The sequence below is a fragment of the Phodopus roborovskii genome, unplaced genomic scaffold, assembly GCF_943737965.1.
Source record: "Phodopus roborovskii unplaced genomic scaffold, PHOROB, whole genome shotgun sequence".
In the NCBI taxonomy this organism is placed as follows: domain Eukaryota; kingdom Metazoa; phylum Chordata; class Mammalia; order Rodentia; family Cricetidae; genus Phodopus; species Phodopus roborovskii.
The window spans coordinates 4,667,295-4,690,422 of NW_026126549.1; the positions used below are offsets into that span (position 1 = coordinate 4,667,295).

Consider the following 23,128-nt stretch of genomic DNA (forward strand, 5'->3'; position numbering starts at 1 on the left):
ACTGTCTTTGAGACTTAAGTTGAACCTTTAAAATTACTCAAGTTTTCTATTGTAAATAATGTAATTGGTAATTCTAAACAGCATAATTTGGTTTGTTCAAATAAAGAACCTTATGTATATTTTTAGTGTATTGGAAAATTTTAGGGGCTAGAGAGATGGCTCGTTAGTTAAGAGCACTGATATTCGTTGAGCACCCACATGGCAGCTTACAACTGTCCATAACTCCGGGTTATGTGACACCCTCTTCTGGCCTCCATAGACACCAGGCATGCATCTAACCAACTCATAGCCACCTTTCTTAGTGTTTGAATTGAATATTGTCTTGTGGTTTTAAAAGTAGAAGTTGTACAAGCTTGCCCTATAGTCTAGTTGTTGGTTACATGTACTAGTTCGATTTGTGTAGCACCATAAATTTAAAGCCATCATACAAATTGGCATTATGTTTCTTTTGTTTTCTCTTGGTTATTTTTCACACAGAATTCTCTGTTGTAGGACATGGTTAGGACTATTTTCAAATGAATGAGGGTGTTTTAAATTGTTGTTGCATTGTAGTGATTGACTTGTTTAAAACAGACTTAAGATTGGTGTTAAATATGTAGTTACCTCATGTGTTTTGCAAGGAGGTTTGTCATCTTGTCTCCATGCATGTAGACAGAAAAGATGGGAGATTTTAACCTATTTCTTCTTAGTACTATGAAATCAAGTGATTACTTTGTGCCTTGTCTTATCTGAGTGTGTTAAAAATCAAAAGGAACTGTACAACTTGTAAGGACATTTAGTCACATGTTAAAATTTTTCTAACTTTGATTTATTATATCTTATGTTGCCTTGAGTGTCTGGCCTTGTGGCATAAAATATTAACAAGTTTTTATGTTTCATATGTTGTCAGGGAATGGTACTAAATAGAAACCAAAGGAAGGTATTCTTCTGTGATACTTTGTATTTTTCCAATCCTGTTGTATAGAATTTGTGTCAGTATACATATATGTATGTGTGTGTGTGTGTGTGTGTGTGTGCACCTGCATTTGTGTTCTGTCCCCTCAATGTACTTTATTTTAAAACATGGCACCTAAAATCTAGAATCATTTCCTATATCTAGTATTGGTCTATTTGCATTTTTCTTCATGTCACCTTTTCTGTGGTGCTAACAAATTTTCACTACCTTTTGAATTTTCTGCTAGTGAACCTTGCTTACTCTTTGTGAGGCTATGGTAGTTTGTTTTGTATTTCTTACTATTTTTTTCCCTGATTTTAGATATGGGAGTATATTTTGTGCAGAGTTGACATTTTGCTTGTGATTAGAGGGGTATGTGCATGACAGCCTTCATATATCTGCACAGCTCATCAAATATCAGATTCTTTGTGAAATTACAGCTCAGGGTGCCTTTCTGTAACTTGGTTGGCACACTGATCATTGTTCAGCTTTAGATAAAATTAGCATGCATTTATTCCATTTAAGATTCAAAGAGATAGAAAGCCAGATGTGGTGTTGTATACCTGCGATCCCAGAACTTGGGCCATGGAGGCAATAGGACCAAGAGTTCAATGTTAGCCTCAAGTTTATAGTGACTTTGAGGCAAGAATGTACTACACAGAGCCCTCTCTCTCAAGGTAGAGAATATTCTAAAAGGCAGGTTATAGATACAATGCTAGTTTCTTTGTACCTTGATGCATCCTAACCAGTTGCATGTCTGTGTTTTCTTGAGTTAGGATCTCAATAATGTCTTTCTCTACTATTGTTCCTGTTGTTGTAATTTCTCTGTCTTGGCTCACAGTCTCAGGAAGTATACCATTGCCTCAGAGAAGCAAGCTTGTGACTCTCAATCCCAGCTGCCCTCCTATTCTTTCCTCTGTAGGACAGCCCATGTATTCTCGTGAACATGGTGCTGCTGCATCTGAGCGACTTCAGTTGGGGACACCGCCTCCTCTGTTGGCAGCTCGTTTGGTGCCACCTCGAAACCTCATGGGATCCTCCATTGGGTATCATACCTCAGTCTCCAGCCCCACCCCTCTGGTCCCAGGTAAGCTTTGCTTCAGATGGCCATCCACCTCACCTCTTTTATACCTTAAACTGGTCAGCTTAACAGATGACCTGGCATTCTGACCTGTTGAAAGTTCCCATTAAATCTCTTAGAGTATTTTCTGTTTCTCTGCTTCTGTGGTTTGTCCCTAGTGGTTGTTGATGATTAGGCCCTCTGTGTGTGTCTGTCATTTCTGTTGTCCTGTATATTTACATTCAGTGCCTTGGTAACTGTCACATCTTCCTTGAGGTAGAGAGAAAGATGGTATCTGCTCGGGTATTTTCTAGTTAATTACTTGTATAGTATAAGAAAAACTAGGGTAATTTTTCTTTGAAATAAAAATAAGTTTCTGGTTTCTTGCTGGTGGTAGATAAACGTAGTTTATTCCCTTGTTTCTACTCCCTGTTGTATGGATAGATTGCGCATAATGAATGTAGTATTTTTGAAAATTATTTTGCCCTATTAATGTATGTTTTGAACATCTGTGCTATGCTTTGTTGGTATCTTGTTAGTCTCTCTATTTAAATTAGATATTTTCCTCACTTTGCCTTTGGATTCTAGTTCATAACTAACTAAAGGGTTTTTTAAAAAAAAAACAAACAAGGGTCACTACATAGCTTAGGTTAGCCTTGAACTTAGAATCAAGTGTGCTAGGTTTTCAAGTGTGTCACCATGCCTGGCCTGACTGCAGAATTATTACATTTATTGGGGTTTTATGCACCCAGGGGTCACAGAACAAGGTCATTTGATTATATAAATTATGAATCTTTTTGTAGCTGCAACGGTGGAAAAGTTTCTGTTGCTACTAGACAATAATTGAAAACTTTGAACCATACTTTGCTGATTTTCTTAAAAGTTGTAGTGTTATTTTGTTAATTTATAGTTGGTATGTCTCTTACATAGGGTTACTATTGCTGTGATGAAATACTATGTACACCATGACCAAAGAAACTTGGGGAGGAAAGGGTTTATTTGGCTTACTCTTCCACATCACTGTTCGTCAGCAAAGGAAGTCAGGGCAGGAACTCAAATAAGGCAGGAGCTCATGTAGTAGCCATGGAGGGTTGCTGCTTATTGGCTTGCTCAGCCTGATTTCTTATAGAAGCCAAGACCTCACAATGGTCTTGGCCCTCTCCCATTAATCACTAATTAAGAAAATGCCTTACAGCTGGATCTTTATGTAGGCATTTTCTCAGTTGAAGTTCCCTCCTTTCAGATAACTCTAGCTTGTTCACATAAAACTAGCCCAGAACAGCATAACTGAAGAATTTGTTATTTTACATATTATCCTCAAACTAGTGCTCAGATAGTTTACATACTTAAATTCTAAATATCGTTTGGATTTACTTTTAAGCTATACTACACTAAAGCAAATTTCTCTTGATAAGTGATATAATTCTGTCTTGTTGACTTAACAATAACAACAAAATTTCAGGGCATGGATCATTCAGCATAATGCTTGCCCCCACATTGTAAGGAACTAAATTTGAATTGCCAGTACCCATATAAAAATCTGGGCATGTTGACACATGTCTATCATTCTGGCACTGGAGGCTGAGTTGAGAGAACTCGTGGGGTTTGCTGGACAAACACTGTAGCTGAACGTTCAGTGAAAGACTTTATCTCAGGAAATAAGATGGTAAGGGATTGTGGTAAATAGAGAGCACTGGCATCTGTCTTCCACATGTGTGCACACATGTGCACTAGTCTATATACAGAGAAACGAAAAGTTATAAGGATGTACTTAGAGTAGGAGCTGACAAAATTCAGATGACATCCAAGAATGCTCTGGCAGATTAACTGTATCATTTGTTTTATTAAGTCATCATCAGGAAGCTTTAGGCTGAGTATAACTCCTGAGAATGAGTGTAAACCCTGAAGTAGGAACTGTTACATTCATTTATTAACTTGGCCATTCTCCCAGGAGGAGGGACCACAGACCACAATGGTGACTAATATTCATAATCATTTATCATTTTATTATAAGGAATCAGTTTTTAATCTATTGATGTTTTATACCACGCCATAAACTGCTTTCAAAAGTGGAAGGGAAGAAAATGAGAGAATATGTGGATGAGAGGGAGCAGCTCTAGTTCTGCTGCTAGATGTCTCAATTGGTTGCCCCTCAGTGGCATTTAATTATTCTAAACCTGGAGTTGGTGCTTTGTGCTCATGGAACCTGAAGTTGAGGGGAAATATAGTACTCAAGGCAAGAGAATTGAGAGTGATTTAGCTTATTTAGACTACAGTCATGCTTTTAGAATTCAGCAAATTCCTAAGAGGGGTTGTTTGTTTGATTTTGTTTTGTTTTTTCGAGCCAGATATTCTCTGTATTGCTTTGGAGGCTGGCCTCAAACTCACAGAGATCCGCCTGCCTCTGCCTCTGCCTCCTGAGTGCTGGGATAAAAGGCTTATGCCACCAATACCCCGCACAGGGGTTATTTGTTTCAAGAATTTATTTGAAACTATATCACTCTTGCTGGCCTGGAACCTAACCGTGTAGATCAGGCTGGCCTTAAACTCACAAAGATTCACTTGTACCTGCCTCCCAAGTACTGATATAAAAGATATGTACCACCATATCTGGCTTATTTTATTATTAATTGTGTATTTATGTGTCTGGATGTGGGTACATACATGTGCGCATAGGTGCTCACCCCATCCAGAAGAGGATGTTGGATCCTTTGGAGATGGGGTTATTCACAGGTGGTTGTAAACCAGTTGATGTGAATGCTGAGAACCCAATTTGGGTCTTCTACAAGAGTAGCATGCTCTCTTAACCACTGAGCTCTCGCCAGCAAGTGATCATTTGTGAGCTTATACTCTGTGTCATAGAAATGGTAACGATCTGAATGAACCTGATCACCTAACTTAAACTTTATATAAATTATTAAACATTTTTCCACTAAGAACAAAAGGGATGAAACACAAGAACTTCTGGATCATAACTATGAAAAACAGTGTCTTCAATCTCCCTTACTCTGATTTGATGTAGAGTGAAAAGGTTATGTGCTATTTGGTTCTGTTGTTTCTTTCAGAATTGCTTTTAACACTAATAAAATAGTTACATAGGGTTAGAATTTTTAAAATGTTTTTTTTTGTTGTTTTAGAAAAAGTATAAGAAATTTTTAAAAAGTATATTGAATAATAGGGTGGTATTAAGATAATCATAAATAACTGGTTTTTTTTATTTGAAATATGCTTTGGATAGGAAACAGCTATTCTTTGTCTTTAAAAAAATCAGTTTATTTTTTTGACTACAGAAATACCTAGAAATTGAGACACAAAATTCAACAATCTTTGAATGAATAATATGTTCATGTATCCAAAAATTGGTGGTGAAAATATGTAGTTATTAGATTAAGTGATATACAGGATAGACATGACTGAGTGGATTGAGAAGTAAGCATCACTGTTTGAATTTGAATGTCTGTATGTTTGTGATAGTAGTGCTGTTTATGTTTGTGATAGTAGTGCTGTTTTCTTTTACTCCTAAAAGGAGTATCTGATAGAACTCAAAAAGATGTGTATATTGTTTGATGTAATTATATTTTTTGAAGAATACATAACTTGATCAGCTCTTTATTTTTCATAACAAGGAAATAGCTTAAATACTCTCTGATCTTCTCAATGTTTTTCTTCAGATACATATGAACCAGATGGTTATAACCCTGAAGCTCCTAGTATCACCAGCTCTGGCAGATCACAGTACAGACAGTTCTTTTCAAGAGCACAGACACAGCGTCCCAACCTGATTGGCCTCACATCTGGAGATATGGATGCAAATCCAAGAGGTGAGAGTGCCTTTTTCTGATGATAAATGTTATGCAGCAGTTTCTCAATATGGCTAATACCTTTGTGTTTTAGGTCTCACGTTAGGAAATCAGGCCACTTATATATACTTTTTAAAGATATTTTTTAATTATCTCAATAGTTTTAAATTAACTTCACTTCTAAATTATATTTTTATAGTATAGATACAATGTATTTCTTTTTAGACACAGAAAATAGTAATACTTTTTAAAGGGTTCTTTGGATAGGGCTTCAGACCATTTTAGCTCTGTGCTGGACACAGCACTAGAGTTAGGTACAAGAAGGTGAGATGACTGGTCCTTTTCCCTCATCGATGTATTCTGAATTTTGAGAGCTGTAGCTTCAAACCAATAATGCTACAAGCCTAAACACTGCAAGAAAATTAGCATTTTAGCAATTTACTCCTTAAGATTACAGCTATATATTTGGGTCCAGTGGCACATATGTTTTATCTGTGTGGAGGCAGGAGGACCAGGGCTGAAGATTATCTTTATCTACATAGCAGGTTCAAAGCCATCCTGGGTCACATGGACCGTCTAAAAACAGAAACAAACAAACAAAACCCCAAATTGCATCTCTTAGCATCTGCTTCAAAGTTTTTAAGACATAAGTGTTTAAAAAAAATCAGGCTGTGACAGTTGTGGTGGTATATGTTTTTAATCTCAACACGCAGGAGGCAGAGACAGATAGAGCTCTATGAGTTGGAGGCCAGTCTAGTTACTTAGTCAGTTACAGGCCAACCAGACTACAAAGTCAGATCCTGTCTCAAACTATCTCATAAATCAATCTAAGATTGAATAGAAGAAGCATATACCTTTAATGTTGGTCATTCCCTTCTTGGCTAATATGTTAACATATGTAAGTGTAAGATAGGGTCCTATATAAACATATAGCTGGGCATGGTGTCTAATACCTATAATCCCAGTCAGTGTTTAGCAGGCTGGAGCAGAGTTCCAGGCCAACCTGGGCTATAGAATGAGACCCAGTTTCAAAACAGTGAATACAAGGGCTTGAGAGACGGTTAAGAACACTGGCTGATCTTCCATAGGATCTGGTTTCAGTTCCCAGCACCAACATGGCAGCTTGTAGCTCTATAAATCCAGTTGTAGGGGAGCTGGAATCTTCACAGAGACATACATGTAGACAAATCATAAAATAAAACATAATTTAAAAAAAAAAAAACAAAATAATGCAGTAATATTGTATATAAGAAAATCATGGGTTTTTTTATAATGTGATGAACATTTTGTTGGACCATAACAGGAGGCAGACAGTATCTTTAGTACTGTTTGAACAGTAATTGTTATATATTTATAAAGTAATTAAGTAAATTTATGGTGCCACATATAAAATAAATGTCTTGCAATTTAGACATATTTCTCCAATAACTTTGTTGCATTCATTGATGATCTGTGCTTGAGTTAATTGTCACATTGGATTGCCCTTGAGGCTTTTAAGCTTTAATTTTTTGAATGTAAAGAATAGATGCATTTGCTGGTTTTCTTGATGATAGACATTTTAAAGAAGGAAATGGTAGGAGCTGGAGAGTTGGCTCAGCGGTTAAGAGCACTGCTTGCTCTTCCAAATGTTAGGGTTAGAGTTAGGATTAGGGTCAATTCCCAGCAACCATCTGATGCCTTCCTCTGGCCTACAGGCATACATGCAGGCAGAACACTGTACACATAATAAATAAATATTAAAAATATAAAAAGAAGGAAATGGTAAGCTAGACACAGTTGTACATGCCTGTAATCCTAGCTCTTGGGAAACTAGTGCAGGAGGTCAGTGATCTTGGTATCAAAACAAAAATAGAAAATGGTAGTAGATGAATGCTTGCTGTTCACAGGACTCTTTAGCTTTAGACCAAATAATCCAGTCATTTGATGTTTTCTCAAAATACAGTAATGGAAATTTTTGTTTTCAACAGCTGCTAATATTGTAATCCAGACAGAACCACCAGTTCCTGTTTCAGTTAATAGCAACATCACCAGAGTAGTCCTGGAACCAGAGAGCCGAAAGAGAACTATTAGTGGTTTGGAAGGGCCACTTACAAAGAAGCCCTGGCTGGGAAAGTAAGATGGTTTTGTTTATTAGAAATATGTAATTGATGCTTGTGTTGTTTCATTTGTGTTAATAAAGTAGTTAAAATTATCATTATTAACCTTGTTGGAAATGGTGGCGCACTCCTTTAATCCGAGCACTTGGGAGGCAGAGGCAGGTGAATCTCAGGGTTTGGGGCCAGCCTGGTCTACAGAACAAGTTCTAGAACAGCCAGGGCTACACAGAGAAACCCTGTCTGGAAAAGGGTTTGGGGTGTGGGGAATAATGGGAGAATTAATCAAGATTCATCAATGTTTGTTTCAGGCAAGGGAACAACAATCAAAGTAAACCAGGGTTCTTGCGGAAGAATCAGTATACAAACACAAAATTAGAAGTGAAAAAAATCCCCCAGGAACTGAACAACATTACCAAGCTCAACGAACACTTCAGCAAATTTGGAACCATAGTTAATATCCAGGTAAATTAGTTTTATCAGTGACAGAATACAAGTGTGGTGTGATACTTGGAAAGTAGTCCTAATAGTTCTTGATTAAAGTCAGTGGTAATTCTGACATCTTTGCAGAGAGTTGTGTATGTGTATAATGGAATTATTGAGTTGAATTTGTTTTTGAGAATTCATTTGATTCTTTGCTGTACTCCATTCCTGAAAACACTGAACCAGTTCCTTTTATTTTTATTTTTATTGCTGCTGTTGTTGTTCAGAGATCCTGGTCTGAACAAATCCCCCCCCCCCCAACCCCCATCATAATGTTATTATCTGAGAAACTGAGATTTTTGGCCTATTATCCAAGTTCAGATCAGTTGTAGTGATAGTATAGTTTTTTGATATCCACTTGTTAGAAGTTTGAATGTATAAATTTGTGGTTAGAAGTGAGGATTTAATTGAGTATATACTACATGTTACTTTAAAGCTTTATGTCCTTTTTCTCTTAAAAGTCTTCTGTTATTTTTCTTTATGGTATTTGGAAAAAGAACTGGATGGGTTATTATATATAGGTAAAAGTTTTTTTAGGCATCTATGTTGAATACAGCAGGTTGAATAAACCTGCAAGAGCAATCTGTTCAATTGAAGGAGAGACAGTATGGCAATTAAGACAATGAACTACTATTCCATAGGACCTGAGTTTGGTTCCCAGAATCCACTTTGGTTGGTTTAAAACTGCCTGTAACTCCAACTCCAGGAATCTGATTCTACTTGTACTCATTTGCTTCAGAGGGATGCCCTTTTAGCTTATAGACACCTGGTTTCTCGAAGTTTTTCCCTAATCTTGTTCTTCATTGTTTAACATAGGAATTTAAAGGCACATAATTAATTGATAGCACTGGACACATATTTAACTACTGTCTTAAGTTTAAGTTGTTCCCATTATTGTCTTTAAAGGTTGCATTTAAGGGTGATCCAGAAGCAGCACTCATCCAGTATCTTACCAATGAGGAGGCCAGGAAAGCTATTTCTAGCACAGAAGCAGTTTTGAACAATCGGTTCATTCGAGTCCTGTGGCATAGAGAGAACAATGAGCAGCCAGCACTCCAGTCCCCAGCGCAGATCCTCCTGCAGCAGCAGCAGCAGCAGCAGCAACAGCAGCAGCAGCAGCAACAGCAGCAGCAGCATACCCTGAGTCACCTTTCACAGCAGCATCATAGCCTGCCACAGCATCTTCATCCGCAGCAGGTTATGGTGACCCAGTCTTCCCCTGCGTCGGTCCATGGAGGTATCCAGAAGGTAATCATGTTTACTAACACTGTAGTGTCACTTCCCAGCCAGTATTTTCCAACTCATAGTCCTGAAACCTTCCATGTTAGAATTGTTCATGGTTTGATAAATAAACCAGCATTGTCTGGTTTCCTAATATTATTATAGAAGTACAGATTCTTCGACCCCACCCATCTATAACTAAGTAATTATTTGGTATGGGTATGGGTGGGTGAGTGATGGGAGTGGGTATAGGCCCAAACTTGACATTGTGTGTTTTTGTTGATCCAGCTTCCTAAGGATCCTCTGTTCTTTCTTCCTAACTACTAGGATTATAGGTGGCTTTTATGTGACTGTGGGAATCTAAGCCTGACTGCCTGGCTTTTTATGTGATATGGGAATCTAAACTGTCGTTCAGCTTCCCCCCCCCCCCCCCAACTTCTGAATCAATTCCTTCAGGAAATGCCCTACTTCAAAAGCTTTGCAGTATCCTAAAGCTGAAAGAGCTGCTCCATAACAGATGGCTCACTTATGTGTAACTTGTTTAGCTTTACCTATAAGACAGAGTAGTTCTCTAGACAGGAGCTTTTAACTCCGATATTTAAGGGATATCTGCACATGTACTATCTACCACTAAATTCTGAATCTTGACATATTTTGCTTTATATTAAAATTAGTCACTTTCATATCCACCCATTTATCCTACCCTTTCCCATATAGACAATTTTCCCTCTTTAAAAACTGAAATAGAGGCTGGGTTGTGGTGGCGGTGTCACACACATTTAATCCCAGCCCTTGGAAGGTAGAGGCAGGCAGATCTCTGTGAGTTTGAGTCCAGCCTGGTCTACATAGCAAGTTCTAGGACAGCCATGGATACACAGAGAAATTCTATCTTGAAAATAATAACAACAAAAAACCAAACAGACAAATAAAAAGAGTCCATTTTGTATTTTTGAGAGTATTTTTCAGTTTGTAGCTTAGGTTGGCCTTGATATGATCCTCTACCTTGGCTTCAGAGGCATTGGACATATAGTTGCATTGTTATGTCTGACCAAGAATTAGGATTTTAATTCTTGCATTTATTTTTCCCTTGGTGCTTAAAAAAAATAAATAATGCCTAGTGTATACATATTTCTTGGAGCATTTGAATGAAAAAGTAAAAGAAGGAAAGAGCTAAGCATTCTGCATTAGAGCAGTTCAGATATTGACAGTAATAATTTCCATCTAGGTTACCATCTTTAGGGTAAATGTGTTCTGATGAAAAACCAAAAGCAAGCAAGCAAGCAGGGCACTGAGACAGAAGGCTGGTGAATTTGAGGCCAGCCTGTGCTACATAGCTAGTTCCTATTTGAAAACATTGAAAAATATATGCATGTATATATTTCTTACAGTATATAGTCTTAGTTCTATTAATCATTTCTTATTAGAATCTAAACCATACATTTTTGTTTGTGTTGTTTCATATTTGGACCCAAATGTGAACACTTGTCCTAGATGTTGGATGAATGGTGAAGGAATGTAGCCAAAGATTGTCTTTTCATGTCACTTCTATTTATATTGTTTAAAAAATCCTGTCTCCAAAACATTGTATGCTGGAGAAGATTTTTTTAAAGTTACAGGAATGGGGTGTGTGTGTGTTTATTTACTTATTTATGTACTACTGTGAAATATTTATCTTTGGAGCTAAGAATTGAATCAAGGGACTTGTGCACATGCTATACTAGTGAGCTCATTCCAGTTGTTATAACATGTGTTAGACATCCAAAACAATACAGATAATAAATCCATCTGTCTATTCATAATGCCTTTAAAAAGTACAATCTTACAGGTAATCAGAGCACCTCATTTCAACTTTTAACTTCTACCTTAAATTTGTATCATTCTTGGGTGTGTTTTTAGACTTATATCACATAGATGTTTATTTTGTATTTGCAGGTGATGGGCAAACCACAGACATCTGGTGCCTATGTTCTTAACAAGGTTCCTGTTAAACATCGTCTTGGACATGCAAGTACTAACCAGAGTGACACACCTCACTTGCTAAATCAGTCCGGTGGTTCTGGAGAGGACAGCCCGGTATGCATTCTTGAGATCTCCATGTATATTTAAAGTCATTTATACAGTATTTCAAAAATTCATTAACATTAAGATTTGTAGTCTTGCTGGGCGTTGGTGGCTCACGCCTTTAATCCCAGCACTCTGGAAGCAGAGGCAGAGGCAGGAGGATCTCTGTGTGTTCAAAGCCAGCCTGGTCTACAGAGTGAATTCCAGGACAGGCTTCAAAGCAATACGGAGAAACCCTGTTTCAAAAAACAAACAAACCCCCCCCCCCCAAAAGAAGAAGATTTGTAGTCTCATAGTCTTTTTTTCAACCAGAAAATAATGCCGTTTGACCTAAGTGTACTTCCCTAATTTCCATAGCTCAATCAGGAATTTGCAGGTTATTTTCTTTTATTTATTCTCTAAGAATTAGAGAATTTTAGCTTTTAGCTATTTATTAATAGGTAAATTCCTTATTAGTTCACCCTCCTCCCCATTACCACAGCATAGCCTGAGCTGGCTTCTGCTCGTGATCCTGCTTCTTCAGCCTCACAAGTGCTGATATTAAAAACATATACCACATCTGGTTCTCATTTTTTCCTTTTAAGTATAATTAAGTACCTAGTGAAGGCTAAGTAGTTGGCTCTTAAAGGTTCCTAGCACCTATACTTAGCAACTGACAATTATAACTTGCTCCCAGGGATCTGACACCTCTTATGGCTCCTGTGGGCACTTCATGCATGTGCACAGACACAAATGCACACACATTAAATTAAAAATAGAATCTTAAAACAATGAAGGCAATTCTGTCAGAGAATCAAGTGTTGAATGTCTTTCTTTTGCTATTAGGAATATACCCGTGCAATAACTCTAATGTAAGAATCCACACCAGAATTATGCTGTCCAAAATATAAAGTACATGTGTTTAAGCTACTACTAATTGTAAGCTTTTTTATAATTATGGAAATTGTCAAATTTATATCAGCAAGGGACTGATCTCCTAAAATGTAGTGTTTCCATACAGTAAAATGCATTTAACTTACAAAGGAATAGGGAATTACTTTTTCTTTGTACCGTTAAGTGTGTTTTAGGGCATAATAAACTCAACAAAATGAAATTTTAAAGTATATAGTTGGCACCAGGAGGCTGGGGTGGGAGAAGAGTACATTGACTGCCAGCCTGGTGATCTTAGTAAGAACTTGTCTGAAAAAGACAAATAAGTAAGTTAAGTAACTTACCAACAAGAAAAGTCAATTATGTTGGGGAAAAAGAATCCATGTCTTTTAGGATAGAGCTATAATTAGTGAAAGTATAAAATGTTTGAGATAGTAGTTGTGGATAAAAATAAAATATTTTTTAATGTATTTTTATTAAAATTTTGAGAAGCAACAATCTTGGTGGAGAGATGTTTAATAATTTTTTATGGCTTGGAAAGTATTGACATTTTTGTCTGTTTTCTCATGATTATGGAATGATCTTGATTCTGTAGTCATGATAGTAACCTTGTCTGATGTGGGTAGTCTGTAATATTGTACTTAATAGAACACTAAGGTGTTGGTTAGTAGCAGGCCATCTCCTGTGGGTGAGTACTGCTCTTCCTTCCTTCCTTCCTTCCTTCCTTCCTTCCTTCCTTCCTTCCTTCCTTCCCTCCCTCCCTCCCTCCCTCCCTCCCTCCCTCCCTCCCTTCTTCCTTCTCTTTCATTCGTTCATTCGTTTTTGAAGACAGGGTTTCCCTGTATAGCTTTGAAGCCTGTCCTGGAACTCGCTCTATAGACTAGGTTGGCCTCGAACTCAGAGATCTATCTGCTTGCTTCTGTCTCTGCCTCTTGAATGCTGGGACTAAAGGTGTGCTTTACCACCACCACTGGCTAGAGGACTGCTATTCTTTTTCTCATGATTAAAATGTAAAAGGAAGGAAACATGGCATTATATTAAGAAACATTATTTTGTTAAAAATAATTTTTTGTCTTTTGAAGTATAATTGAATTTATAAAGAACTAGCTTTTACATATGGAATGTGTTTGTTTGTTTTAGACAGGGTAAATAACTTAATATAGACCAGACTGACCTAGAAGACACAGAAAGATTAAAGGCACTATACCAGCTATTGAAGTTTTTAAATATAAAAAACTGTTGTCTAAGCTGGCACTGATAACACATGCCTTTTTAGTCCCTGCACTCTGTAGGCAGAGGCAGGCTGATCTCTAATTTGAGACCAGTCAGGTCTACAAAGCAAGTTCCAGGACAGCCTGGGCTACACGAAGAAGCCCTGTCTTGACCCTGCCATCTCCCAAGTTTGTCTTGAGTAGAAATAGTTACTCTAAAAATGAACTTAAACATTTTTAAGATTTAATTTAGTCATACTTAGGTGTTATTAATTTTCTTTCTTTCTTTTTTATAGGTATTTTCTACTCCAGGCCACCCAAAACCAATTTATAGCTCCTCAAACTTAAAGGCACCTTCAAAACTTTGCTCAGGGTCGAAATCTCATGATGTTCAAGAAGTTCTTAAGAAGAAACAGGTAACAGTCCCCGTTCCTCTGCCTGTTAGTTCTTTAGTGCCTGTGCTAACACCTTCACATTCTTGTTGCTGTGCCATACAACATGCTGTGCTTTCTCCTTGTTTAAGACACTTAAAAATGATGAACAGACTGAAAAATGTTTGACAGTTGCCTTCAGTAGCCACATTAAATACAAGGAATAGATTTTGTTTGGTTCTGAGCGTTAAACTAAGGGCCTTAAGCACACTGAGCAATAACTACTAATATTTTTTTTATATGCTATCCCCCCCCCCCCTTTGTGGGGTATGGGTTTTCAAGTCAGGGTCTTGTGCAGTCCAGATCCTGGAACTCGCTTTGTGTATCAGGCCTGCCTCGTTCTCAGAGACCCTGCTGCCTCTGTTTCCCAAGTGCTGGAATTAAAGGCATGTGCCACCATACCTGCCTAACCTCCCCCTCTCCATTCAAGAAAGAAAAGCAGATAGTTTTTTCTCTTCTTCTTGGGGTGGGTGGGATGAGGTTGGGGATGGAAACCCCAGAGCCTGGCATATGCTGGGTAAATATTCTACCAGTTAGCTACATTCCCAGCTGAAGGTATTTTCTTTTCCAATTCCTTTTTAAGGTCAGATAATGTTTCACTTAAGTATGCTTAAGGTTCACCATATGACTCAGATTTGAGTAGCAGTGTCCTTTCATAGGGGTTTTCAGTAAAACAAAACAAAACATTTATTTATTTACTTTTTGGTTTTTCATGACAGAGTTTCTCTGTGTAGCCCTGACTATCCTGGAAATCACTCTGTGCACCAGGCTGGCTTTTAACAGAGATCCACCTATATCTGCCTTCTAAGTTCTGGGATTAAAGGCATGCACCACCACCACCCCTTGGCAAAAACAGATAATTTATATGTACTGTCTCCATAGAAAGGTTTAATTCCCAGGAGTTTAGAAACAACATTTTCTAGGCATAAATAGATAAACAAACAAATAAATAAGTTCTGAGTCCTGATTATTCCTAACTTATAGCTATATCTCATATTTTAAAATTTTAAGCTTCAGAGATAAGGATTTGGCCTATTATGCTGGAAAGTGAAAACCGTATGCTTTTCTTTAAAGATACAAAGTATAGATATAAATTACATAGTAATACTGGAATTGTTGGGAAAACATATTCAAAGGCTTCATTTCTGATTTTAGGGTTTCTTTTTAGACAGGTTCTCCATGTGTAGCCCAGACTGATCTCTAGTTCATAATCTTTACACTTCAGTCTTTTGAGCCTGGGTTTATAGACTGTACTAGCCACCCCCTACCCCCCAGCTGCTGCATTCATCTGATTTTAATTTAGGAGGGACAGTCCATTTCAGAGAAGAAGAAATGAATTGGGAATGTATAATTAGCAGATTTTTTTTTCTTTTTCAAATCCATACTGATTTCCTTCTTTTTTCTCAGGAAGCAATGAAGTTACAACAAGACATGAGGAAAAAGAGGCAAGAAATGTTGGAAAAGCAAATAGAATGCCAGAAGGTAAAGAACTCATCCTTTGCGTTCTAGAATGTTGTATAGAATTGAGATACATTAAGGCTTTGGAACTTAAATTTACTTAGTATAGACTTACTTTGTTTTATTTTTATTTTGTAGATGCTAATCTCTAAGCTAGAAAAAAACAAAAACATGAAACCAGAAGAAAGAGCAAATATAATGAAGACCTTGAAAGAACTGGGAGAGAAGATCTCTCAGTTGAAAGATGAATTAAAAACATCTTCTGCAGTCTCCACACCATCTAAAGTAAAGACAAAGACGGAGGTATCCAATTGCATTTCTCCTCTAGCAGACTTACAGAATAGCTGAGATGTGTTTGGCCCTTTGAAAGTGCAGTGAGACCCATGGGCAGCCCCCCAGACTAGTGGTGAAGTTAGTGCTGGACTAGTGGGAGAGAAGCAGACTGTTAGAGAGTAATGCATTTTCTTTTCTTTTTTGGTTTTTTGAGACAGGGATTCTTTGTATTGTTTTGGAGCTGTCCTGGAACTAGCTCTGTAGACCAGGCTGCCGTCACAGATTTATCTGCCTGCCACTGCCTCCCGAGTGCTGGGATTAAAGGCATGCGTCACCAACACCTGGCAAGAATAATGCATTTTCACTGATGCTATAAGTTTAGAATCCTGCTTGGATGATGCTGGTGCTCAGGTACACCCCAGGCCAGGTGCATTTTAAACAGGTGTTGTACCAATGTATATGCATCTAAACCAGCCCTAATCAGCTTTCAGTTTTGCCTTTTATATTTTTAAAGGCCTAAAACTTCATTTTAGGGAAGATGTGGTTGTATTTTTTGTTCTACAGAGGTGTTTTGGTTTGTTAGAAACAGAGTCTTACTATATAACCTAGGGCAGCCTTGAATTTGTTATCCTCCTGCCTTATAGCCTGATTGTGCTACTGTAATATGGGATAGCTTTGGCTGTCTTGTAATTCCCTCTGTAGACCAGGCTGCCCTCAAACTCAGAGATCTGCCTGCCCCTGCTTCCTGAGTGCTGGGATTAAAAGCATGCACTACCACTGCTATGGGATAAATTAAAATATATATATAATTATTATTTTTGAGATAGGGTCTCATATATCCCAGGCTGGTCTCAAAGTCCCTATGTGGCCAAGGTAACCCTGAATGAACCTCTTTATGTCTCCTTTGGTGTTATCAATCCCAGTGCTGGGAACTGAATTAGAGCCTTGTATATGTTAGGCAAGTGCACTCAGCTGTACTCCCAAAACATGAGTCTCTATTTAAATTGAATATTAGTTCTCTGTGTTGAAGGAAATATTGATGCAATTTAAGGAAAGAAGTATTTCCTATTTTCAGCTATGCTATGATCTCTTACTAATTGAACATAACCATTGATTTTGACAAGGGTAAATTGTAATGTGCTACTTAAGAGAGTAATCGGGGCCATTTCCTGGGAACTCTGGAATGGATCTGGCAGAGTCTTATCAACCTGGCTAATATTTAATTAAATCTTGCTTCATATTTGGCTTTATAAAACAAAAAAAGAGTAATCAGAAGTTCTGGATCGAACTAACCCTAATTTTATTAACCTGTCCATTTCTTAACCCTTGCAGAGCACTTGCTTTGCTTTCTACAGAGGTTTCATTGTATCATAGCTCTGTATTGGGATTTTTTTTAAAGGTTACTTTCAACACTTGAAGAAATGGGAATAAACTTATTACGTATATCTTTATATATTTATATAAAACATACAATATATTTGAAATTATATTTTTATTAATTTAAAAATAAATTATTGGGCTGCTGAGATGGCTCAGTGGGTTTTCTGCAAAGCCCAAGGACCTAACTTCCGTTCACAGGACCAGGATAGTGGAAGGAGAGTACTGAGTCCCACAGGTTGTACTTTCTCCTCCACATGTGTGCTGTGCCACATGTGCACTCTAAATAAATATGTGGGTCAGTTTGTATTGCTTTGAAAGGCTAAATGTTTCATCAGGATTTCTTTTGAAAGCTGGAGAAACACTGTATTTCTAGTACTGGGAGCAAGCAAGATGTTCACAGCCAACCTCAGCTGTGTAATGAGTTCCAGGCCAGCTTGGACTGCATGAACTGTGTTTTTAAAAAAATAAAAAGATTTCTTTTTTGTTTGTTTGTTTATTAATTTACTTTTTACATTCCTATCACAGTTCCTGCTCCCCCTATTTTGCACCCCCCCCCCCACTTCCCATCTGCTCCTCAGAGCAGATAAGACCCACTAGGAAGTCTATTAAGTCTGTCCTATCATCTCTTAGAGGCAGGGCCAATACCACCCACCACAGACCCTTGTGTCTAGGCTGGGCAAGGTATCTCTCCATATAGAATAGGTTCCACTAAGTTAGTCTGTGCTTTACAGTTAGATCTTGAATCCACTGCCAGTGGCCTCATATATTGTCCCACTCACATCATTGTCACCTATATTAAGGGAGTCTAGTTTGGTCTTACACAGATTACCCATTTGTTAGACCCAAGTCAGTGATTTCCCACTGCCTTGGGGTCAGGTGATTCTGTGAGTTTCCCCATGGTGGTCTTGATTCCTTTGTTCATATTATGGCTCCTCCCTTACTTTGATTGTACTCCAGGAACTTGGCCCAATGGTTAGTTGTGGATTTCTGTCTCTGCTTCCATCTGTTTTTCTGGAAGAGGGTTCTAACTTCTCTTGGGTTGTGGATTGTAGGCTGGGTATCTTTTGGTTTATGTCTGGTATTCACTTATGAGTGAGTACATAATATGTTTGTCTTTCTGGGTCTGAGTTATCTTACTCAGGATGATTTTTTTTCTAGTTCTGTCCATTTGCCTGCAAATTTCAGAATGTCACTGTTTCTACTGCTGAGTAGTACTGCACTTTGTAAATGTACCACATTTTCTTTATCCATTTCTTCGGTTGAGGGGCATCTAGGTTGTTTCCAAGTCCTGGCTATTACGAATAATGAATGTTGCTTTGAACATAGTTGAGGAAATGACTTTGTGGTGTGAGTATATCCTTTGGGTATATGCTCAAAAGTGATATTGTAGGGTCTTGATGTAGGTTGACTCCTGATTTTCTGAGAAATCGCCATACTGATTTCCTGCAGAGGCTGTACACTTCTTTCAGAGGACCCAAGTTTGGTTCCCAGCCACATCAAGTGGCTTCTAGCTGTTTCTTCCAGGGAGGCTGACACTCTGTTTTGGCTTCCTTGAGCACTATGAAAAGTGAAGATCGATAATTTGTCTCATATAAAAAAGAGTGGCAATACTTAGAGAATCCAGTCTGTCAGTCTGAAAGTAGTTCTGTACTGTTTATGTTTTTTTTATAATTAATATAATTGTTTTAAAGACAGGGTTTCGCTCTGTAGCCTGGGGTGGCTCCGATTTGAGGCATGCCTACCTTAACCTCTGATTCCTGGGACTGTAGGTGTGAACAAAGTTGATAAATACTTGCTCTGTATAGTTTTTGTGTGGTAAGTTGTGTTTCATTATGATGCTTGGTTAGTCCTTTCACTTAACTTTTCAACAGAGTTATTATGCTGGCTATGTTTGCAGCATTATATCTGCAAAGGTTAACTTCCTCAGAGCACCCATGTCTTTTCTATCTTGTTTTTTTTTTCAGAGAAGAAGCAGACTATTGTGTAATGCTCTGGATAAGATCTTAGTGTTTACCTGACGTTTCCTTTTTCACTGTTAACTTTTCCCAGGCCCAGAAGGAGCTACTGGACACTGAACTGGACCTCCACAAGAGGCTCTCTTCAGGAGAAGACACAACAGAATTACGAAAAAAGCTCAGTCAGTTACAAGTTGAGGTGAGATTTAACCTATATAACATCTCAAAAAGTAGATTTTTCTTCTTATTTACTTATGAAGGATTAACCTAACATTGTGCATCCCCTTCTATTTCTTGTTATTTAGGCTGCAAGATTAGGTATTTTACCTGTGGGGCGAGGAAAGACCATGTCTTCTCAAGGTCGAGGAAGAGGCAGAGGTCGAGGAAGAGGGAGAGGCTCACTAAATCACATGGTGGTGGACCACCGCCCCAAAGCTCTCACAGTTGGAGGATTCATTGAGGAGGAAAAGGATGAATTGCTTCAGCATTTCTCAGTAAGTTTTCATGTAACTCATGATAACTCTTAAAAACAGTGCACTCAGCACTTTGTTTGCTACAGTCTATAAATATCAAGTGATTTCTAGGTTAGAAATGTTAGTTTTTAAATCTTTGACCTTACCAAATTTTTATCAATGTATTTTTGAAGTAGTTTTTGTTCTGAAATTTCATAATAATCTTTGGAAACACATTTGTAGCTGAACAGTGTTCCAAAGCTAGATTCGATTTTAGGTTTATTTCAGTACCAGGTATTTCTAGGCAGCAAATTAATATGAGACAAAACTCAAATTATTAGGGTGGTAAGCATGTTTGTTTATTCTATATACAGTGTTAACATAGATGCAAATAGAGTTTGGCTATGGGCAAATAAACATGCACAGTATATTCTTTCCAGCCATTTACTAATTCATTTGGTAGATATTTCTGAATTAGTTTCATACGTGGGTTTATGTAATGTTAAGTGACTATAAGTATGAAAGACATGTGAAATTGTATGCAATATAGTTTAGGCTTGTTTCAAATTCATGAAATCCCTGCCTCAACCTCCCTTCTAAACAATGAAGCCTATACCTAGATTCCCCTTTTTCCTTTAATAACCATCTTAATAAAGTACAAACTGTTTTTAGTGCATAGCCCATCAGAAGCAGGGTGCTTAGTCAGGTAGAGTGGTATGTCCTATTGTCCTTGCACTTGAGACCTGAGGCAAAAAGGATCACTTTAGTTCAAGATATGAGAGTAGAAAACAAAAGAATCCCCTCACTCCCCACCCCCACCTCCAGGGTTTTTCTGTTTAAAAGCCCAGACTGGCCTCAAATTCAAGGGATTCACCTGCCTCTGCCTCCTGAGTGTGGAAATTAAAGGCATGTGTCACCACCGCTATCTGGTGAGAATCCCATTTCTTAAGAAACAAAATCAGTGGTGGTGGCACAAAGTGAGTTCTAAGGCTGTTATATTGTACAGAGAAACCCTATCCTGGAAAAAACAAAACAAAACCAAACAAACAAGAAACACAGAAAATTAAGCTTCTGTGTTACATGTGATTTGAGAACTAGTTTGCAGAGCTCTGGCATGTTATTACTTTAGATATTAAATATATGAAATATTGTAAATATGAATAGAACTTTATACATTTAAGGATCGAAATCAATGGTTAAGGAAAAACCTGAAATACCTTAGAATCTTGTGGAGTGTGGGGGCGGGAACTGCTTATGCCATGATACCCATGTACTAGGAGGTCATCGACAACCTGTGGGAGCTTGTTTTCAGGGCTCAAAAAGGTCATTAAGCTGGTGAGATTTGTGCTTTAACTTACTGTGCCATCTCACTGGGTCACCATAGACTTTTTATTATTATATAACTTTGTTTTCATAAAACATATAGATGTATATCAATGTAGTTTTGTGGTACAATGCTTGCACATAGTGGTGTATGTTATGCACAAGACCCTAGGTCTCTCTATAAAGAAATAAGTAAATAAATAAAATATCTTCATTGATATTTGCTGAGAAATATTTAGAAAGTAGTACTGAGGAAAACTCTTAGGGATTAGGAGTATAACTTTGTGATGAACCCTTGCATAATGTGTATAAGACCCTAATCCATAGTGCTACCAAAAGAAAAGTTTTACCCTAGGTTGGTAAATCTTTTAAATCATATCTCATTGTGTATTCCTGACCCTCTCTGGAACTCAGAACGTAGCCCAGGCTGAACTTGAAGTAATTGTATGTCTCAGCCTCGATAATGCTAGGATTATAGGTATAAGAAACCAAGCCCAAGTCCAATTAACATTTGTTGAATGGATAGCTAGCGAATTCTAAGCATTTGAGAAAAGAGAGTAAGTTCCTTGGTACTCATCTGTAATCTTAGTGCTCTGGAAGCTGAGGCAGCAGGAGGTTGAGAGATCCAGTTCTGGAAATGAAGGTTATGGGGAGGAGCTGGGAAGAACTTTGTCAGATAGAACTGAAAAATGCAGTGCAGTGATTGACATGAGATGATTCACCTCAGAAATGATAGGATTTTAAGGTTTGATATGTAAATACCAAAGTCAGGAGGTCAGCCTTGAATGAACAAAATATTTGTTATCCTCCTCCAGCCTTGCATAGTAGAGTGACTATAACACCATGTTGTGAAGGCACCAAACAACACTGCCTTAACTGAAGGGCCCCAGCTTAACAGTTCATATTCCCCCAGAACATTACACTTTCTACATAGTGCAGTGTTTAAAGAAATTCTTAGTAAATATGAGTGCACGCTTATGTGTTCTTTTAAAATACACTTTAGGCTGCAAACCAAGCATCAAAATTCAAAGATCGTCGGCTACAGATATCATGGCACAAGCCCAAGGTACCATCTATATCTACTGAGACTGAGGAAGAAGAAGTCAAAGAAGAGGTAAATTCAACCATTAAAATAAGATTTAATTACAGTACTTCATCTCTATTTTCTTTATATCAAATATTATGCATTTAAAAATAGGCACTCACTTTTGTTTCATTCAGTTAGTTAAAACCAGTTTAGAAGTAATAGTCAACAGCCGGGCGGTGGTGGTACACGCCTTTAATTCTAGCGCTCAGGAGGCAGAGACAAGTGGATCTTTGCGAGTTAGAGACCAGCTTGGTCTACAAGAGCTGGTTCCAGAACAGCCTCCAAAGCCACAGAGAAACCCTGTCTTGGGGAAAAAAAAAGGAGAAGTAATAGCTTTTTAAAATATGAGAAATAATTTTGCATTTTTGTATTCTAATTAGTTTATTAGCAGGAACATAGTAAATTATTTCTGATTCTATCTTGCTTTTAAAAGAATCAATTTATATCTAATTAATGAAGTATGTTTTGACTATATGGACAAGTTTACATAACAAAAAAACAGAGTGTTCCCAAGTTAGGAAATAAGTAATTCTTCCACATTGGTAATGTTTGTATATATTTCTACTTTGTATAAGATGTGGAATGAATGTCTTGTCATAAAGTTAGCATATCTACTCTTCACAAATCCATTAGAGATATCCCAGGAAAAATTGGTAAAGTTGTTGTTTTTCCTCGCTTTTGTTAATGAAATAAAGTGAGTTCTAATTTATAATTGATAGCATATATCACATATTAACTAACATTTTCTAAACATCCACTTAATACTTTTTGTGTTGTTCTTTTGCTTCTTGAGACAGGGTTTTACCCTGTGGCCCAGGCTACCTTCAAACTCAGAAAACTGCTGCCTCAGTCTCCTGAGTGCTAAGATTACAGGCGTGTACTGAGATGGCTGACTTCCATGTAGCACTTTATTTTCTTAGTGATATTGGAATAGAAATCTTAATGTTTTCAATATAAACGGGATAAATAGTAATATCCCTTTTAAAGGTGTGTTCTGGGATATGGGGAGGTGAAATGGCTTGGAAGGTACAAAATC

General features: G+C 37.6%; 1 protein-coding gene across 4 annotated transcripts in view; it reads left to right on the plus strand.

Annotated features, from left to right (window-relative positions):
* Positions 1 to 23,128, plus strand: part of Rbm27 (RNA binding motif protein 27) — a 61,258-nt gene that overhangs the window by 34,585 nt on the left and 3,545 nt on the right. For 2 of the 4 annotated variants that reach the window (XM_051200845.1, XM_051200847.1), the window contains 12 exons: positions 1,857 to 2,021; positions 5,666 to 5,815; positions 7,762 to 7,906; positions 8,199 to 8,352; positions 9,277 to 9,618; positions 11,524 to 11,664; positions 14,030 to 14,149; positions 15,572 to 15,646; positions 15,761 to 15,925; positions 19,325 to 19,429; positions 19,536 to 19,724; positions 22,009 to 22,119. In XM_051200845.1, coding sequence (XP_051056802.1) covers positions 1,857 to 2,021; positions 5,666 to 5,815; positions 7,762 to 7,906; positions 8,199 to 8,352; positions 9,277 to 9,618; positions 11,524 to 11,664; positions 14,030 to 14,149; positions 15,572 to 15,646; positions 15,761 to 15,925; positions 19,325 to 19,429; positions 19,536 to 19,724; positions 22,009 to 22,119 — 1,862 coding nt within the window. The remainder of the gene's footprint in view (positions 1 to 1,856; positions 2,022 to 5,665; positions 5,816 to 7,761; positions 7,907 to 8,198; positions 8,353 to 9,276; positions 9,619 to 11,523; positions 11,665 to 14,029; positions 14,150 to 15,571; positions 15,647 to 15,760; positions 15,926 to 19,324; positions 19,430 to 19,535; positions 19,725 to 22,008; positions 22,120 to 23,128) is intronic. The other 2 variants (XM_051200846.1, XM_051200848.1) reach the window with 1 other exon arrangement.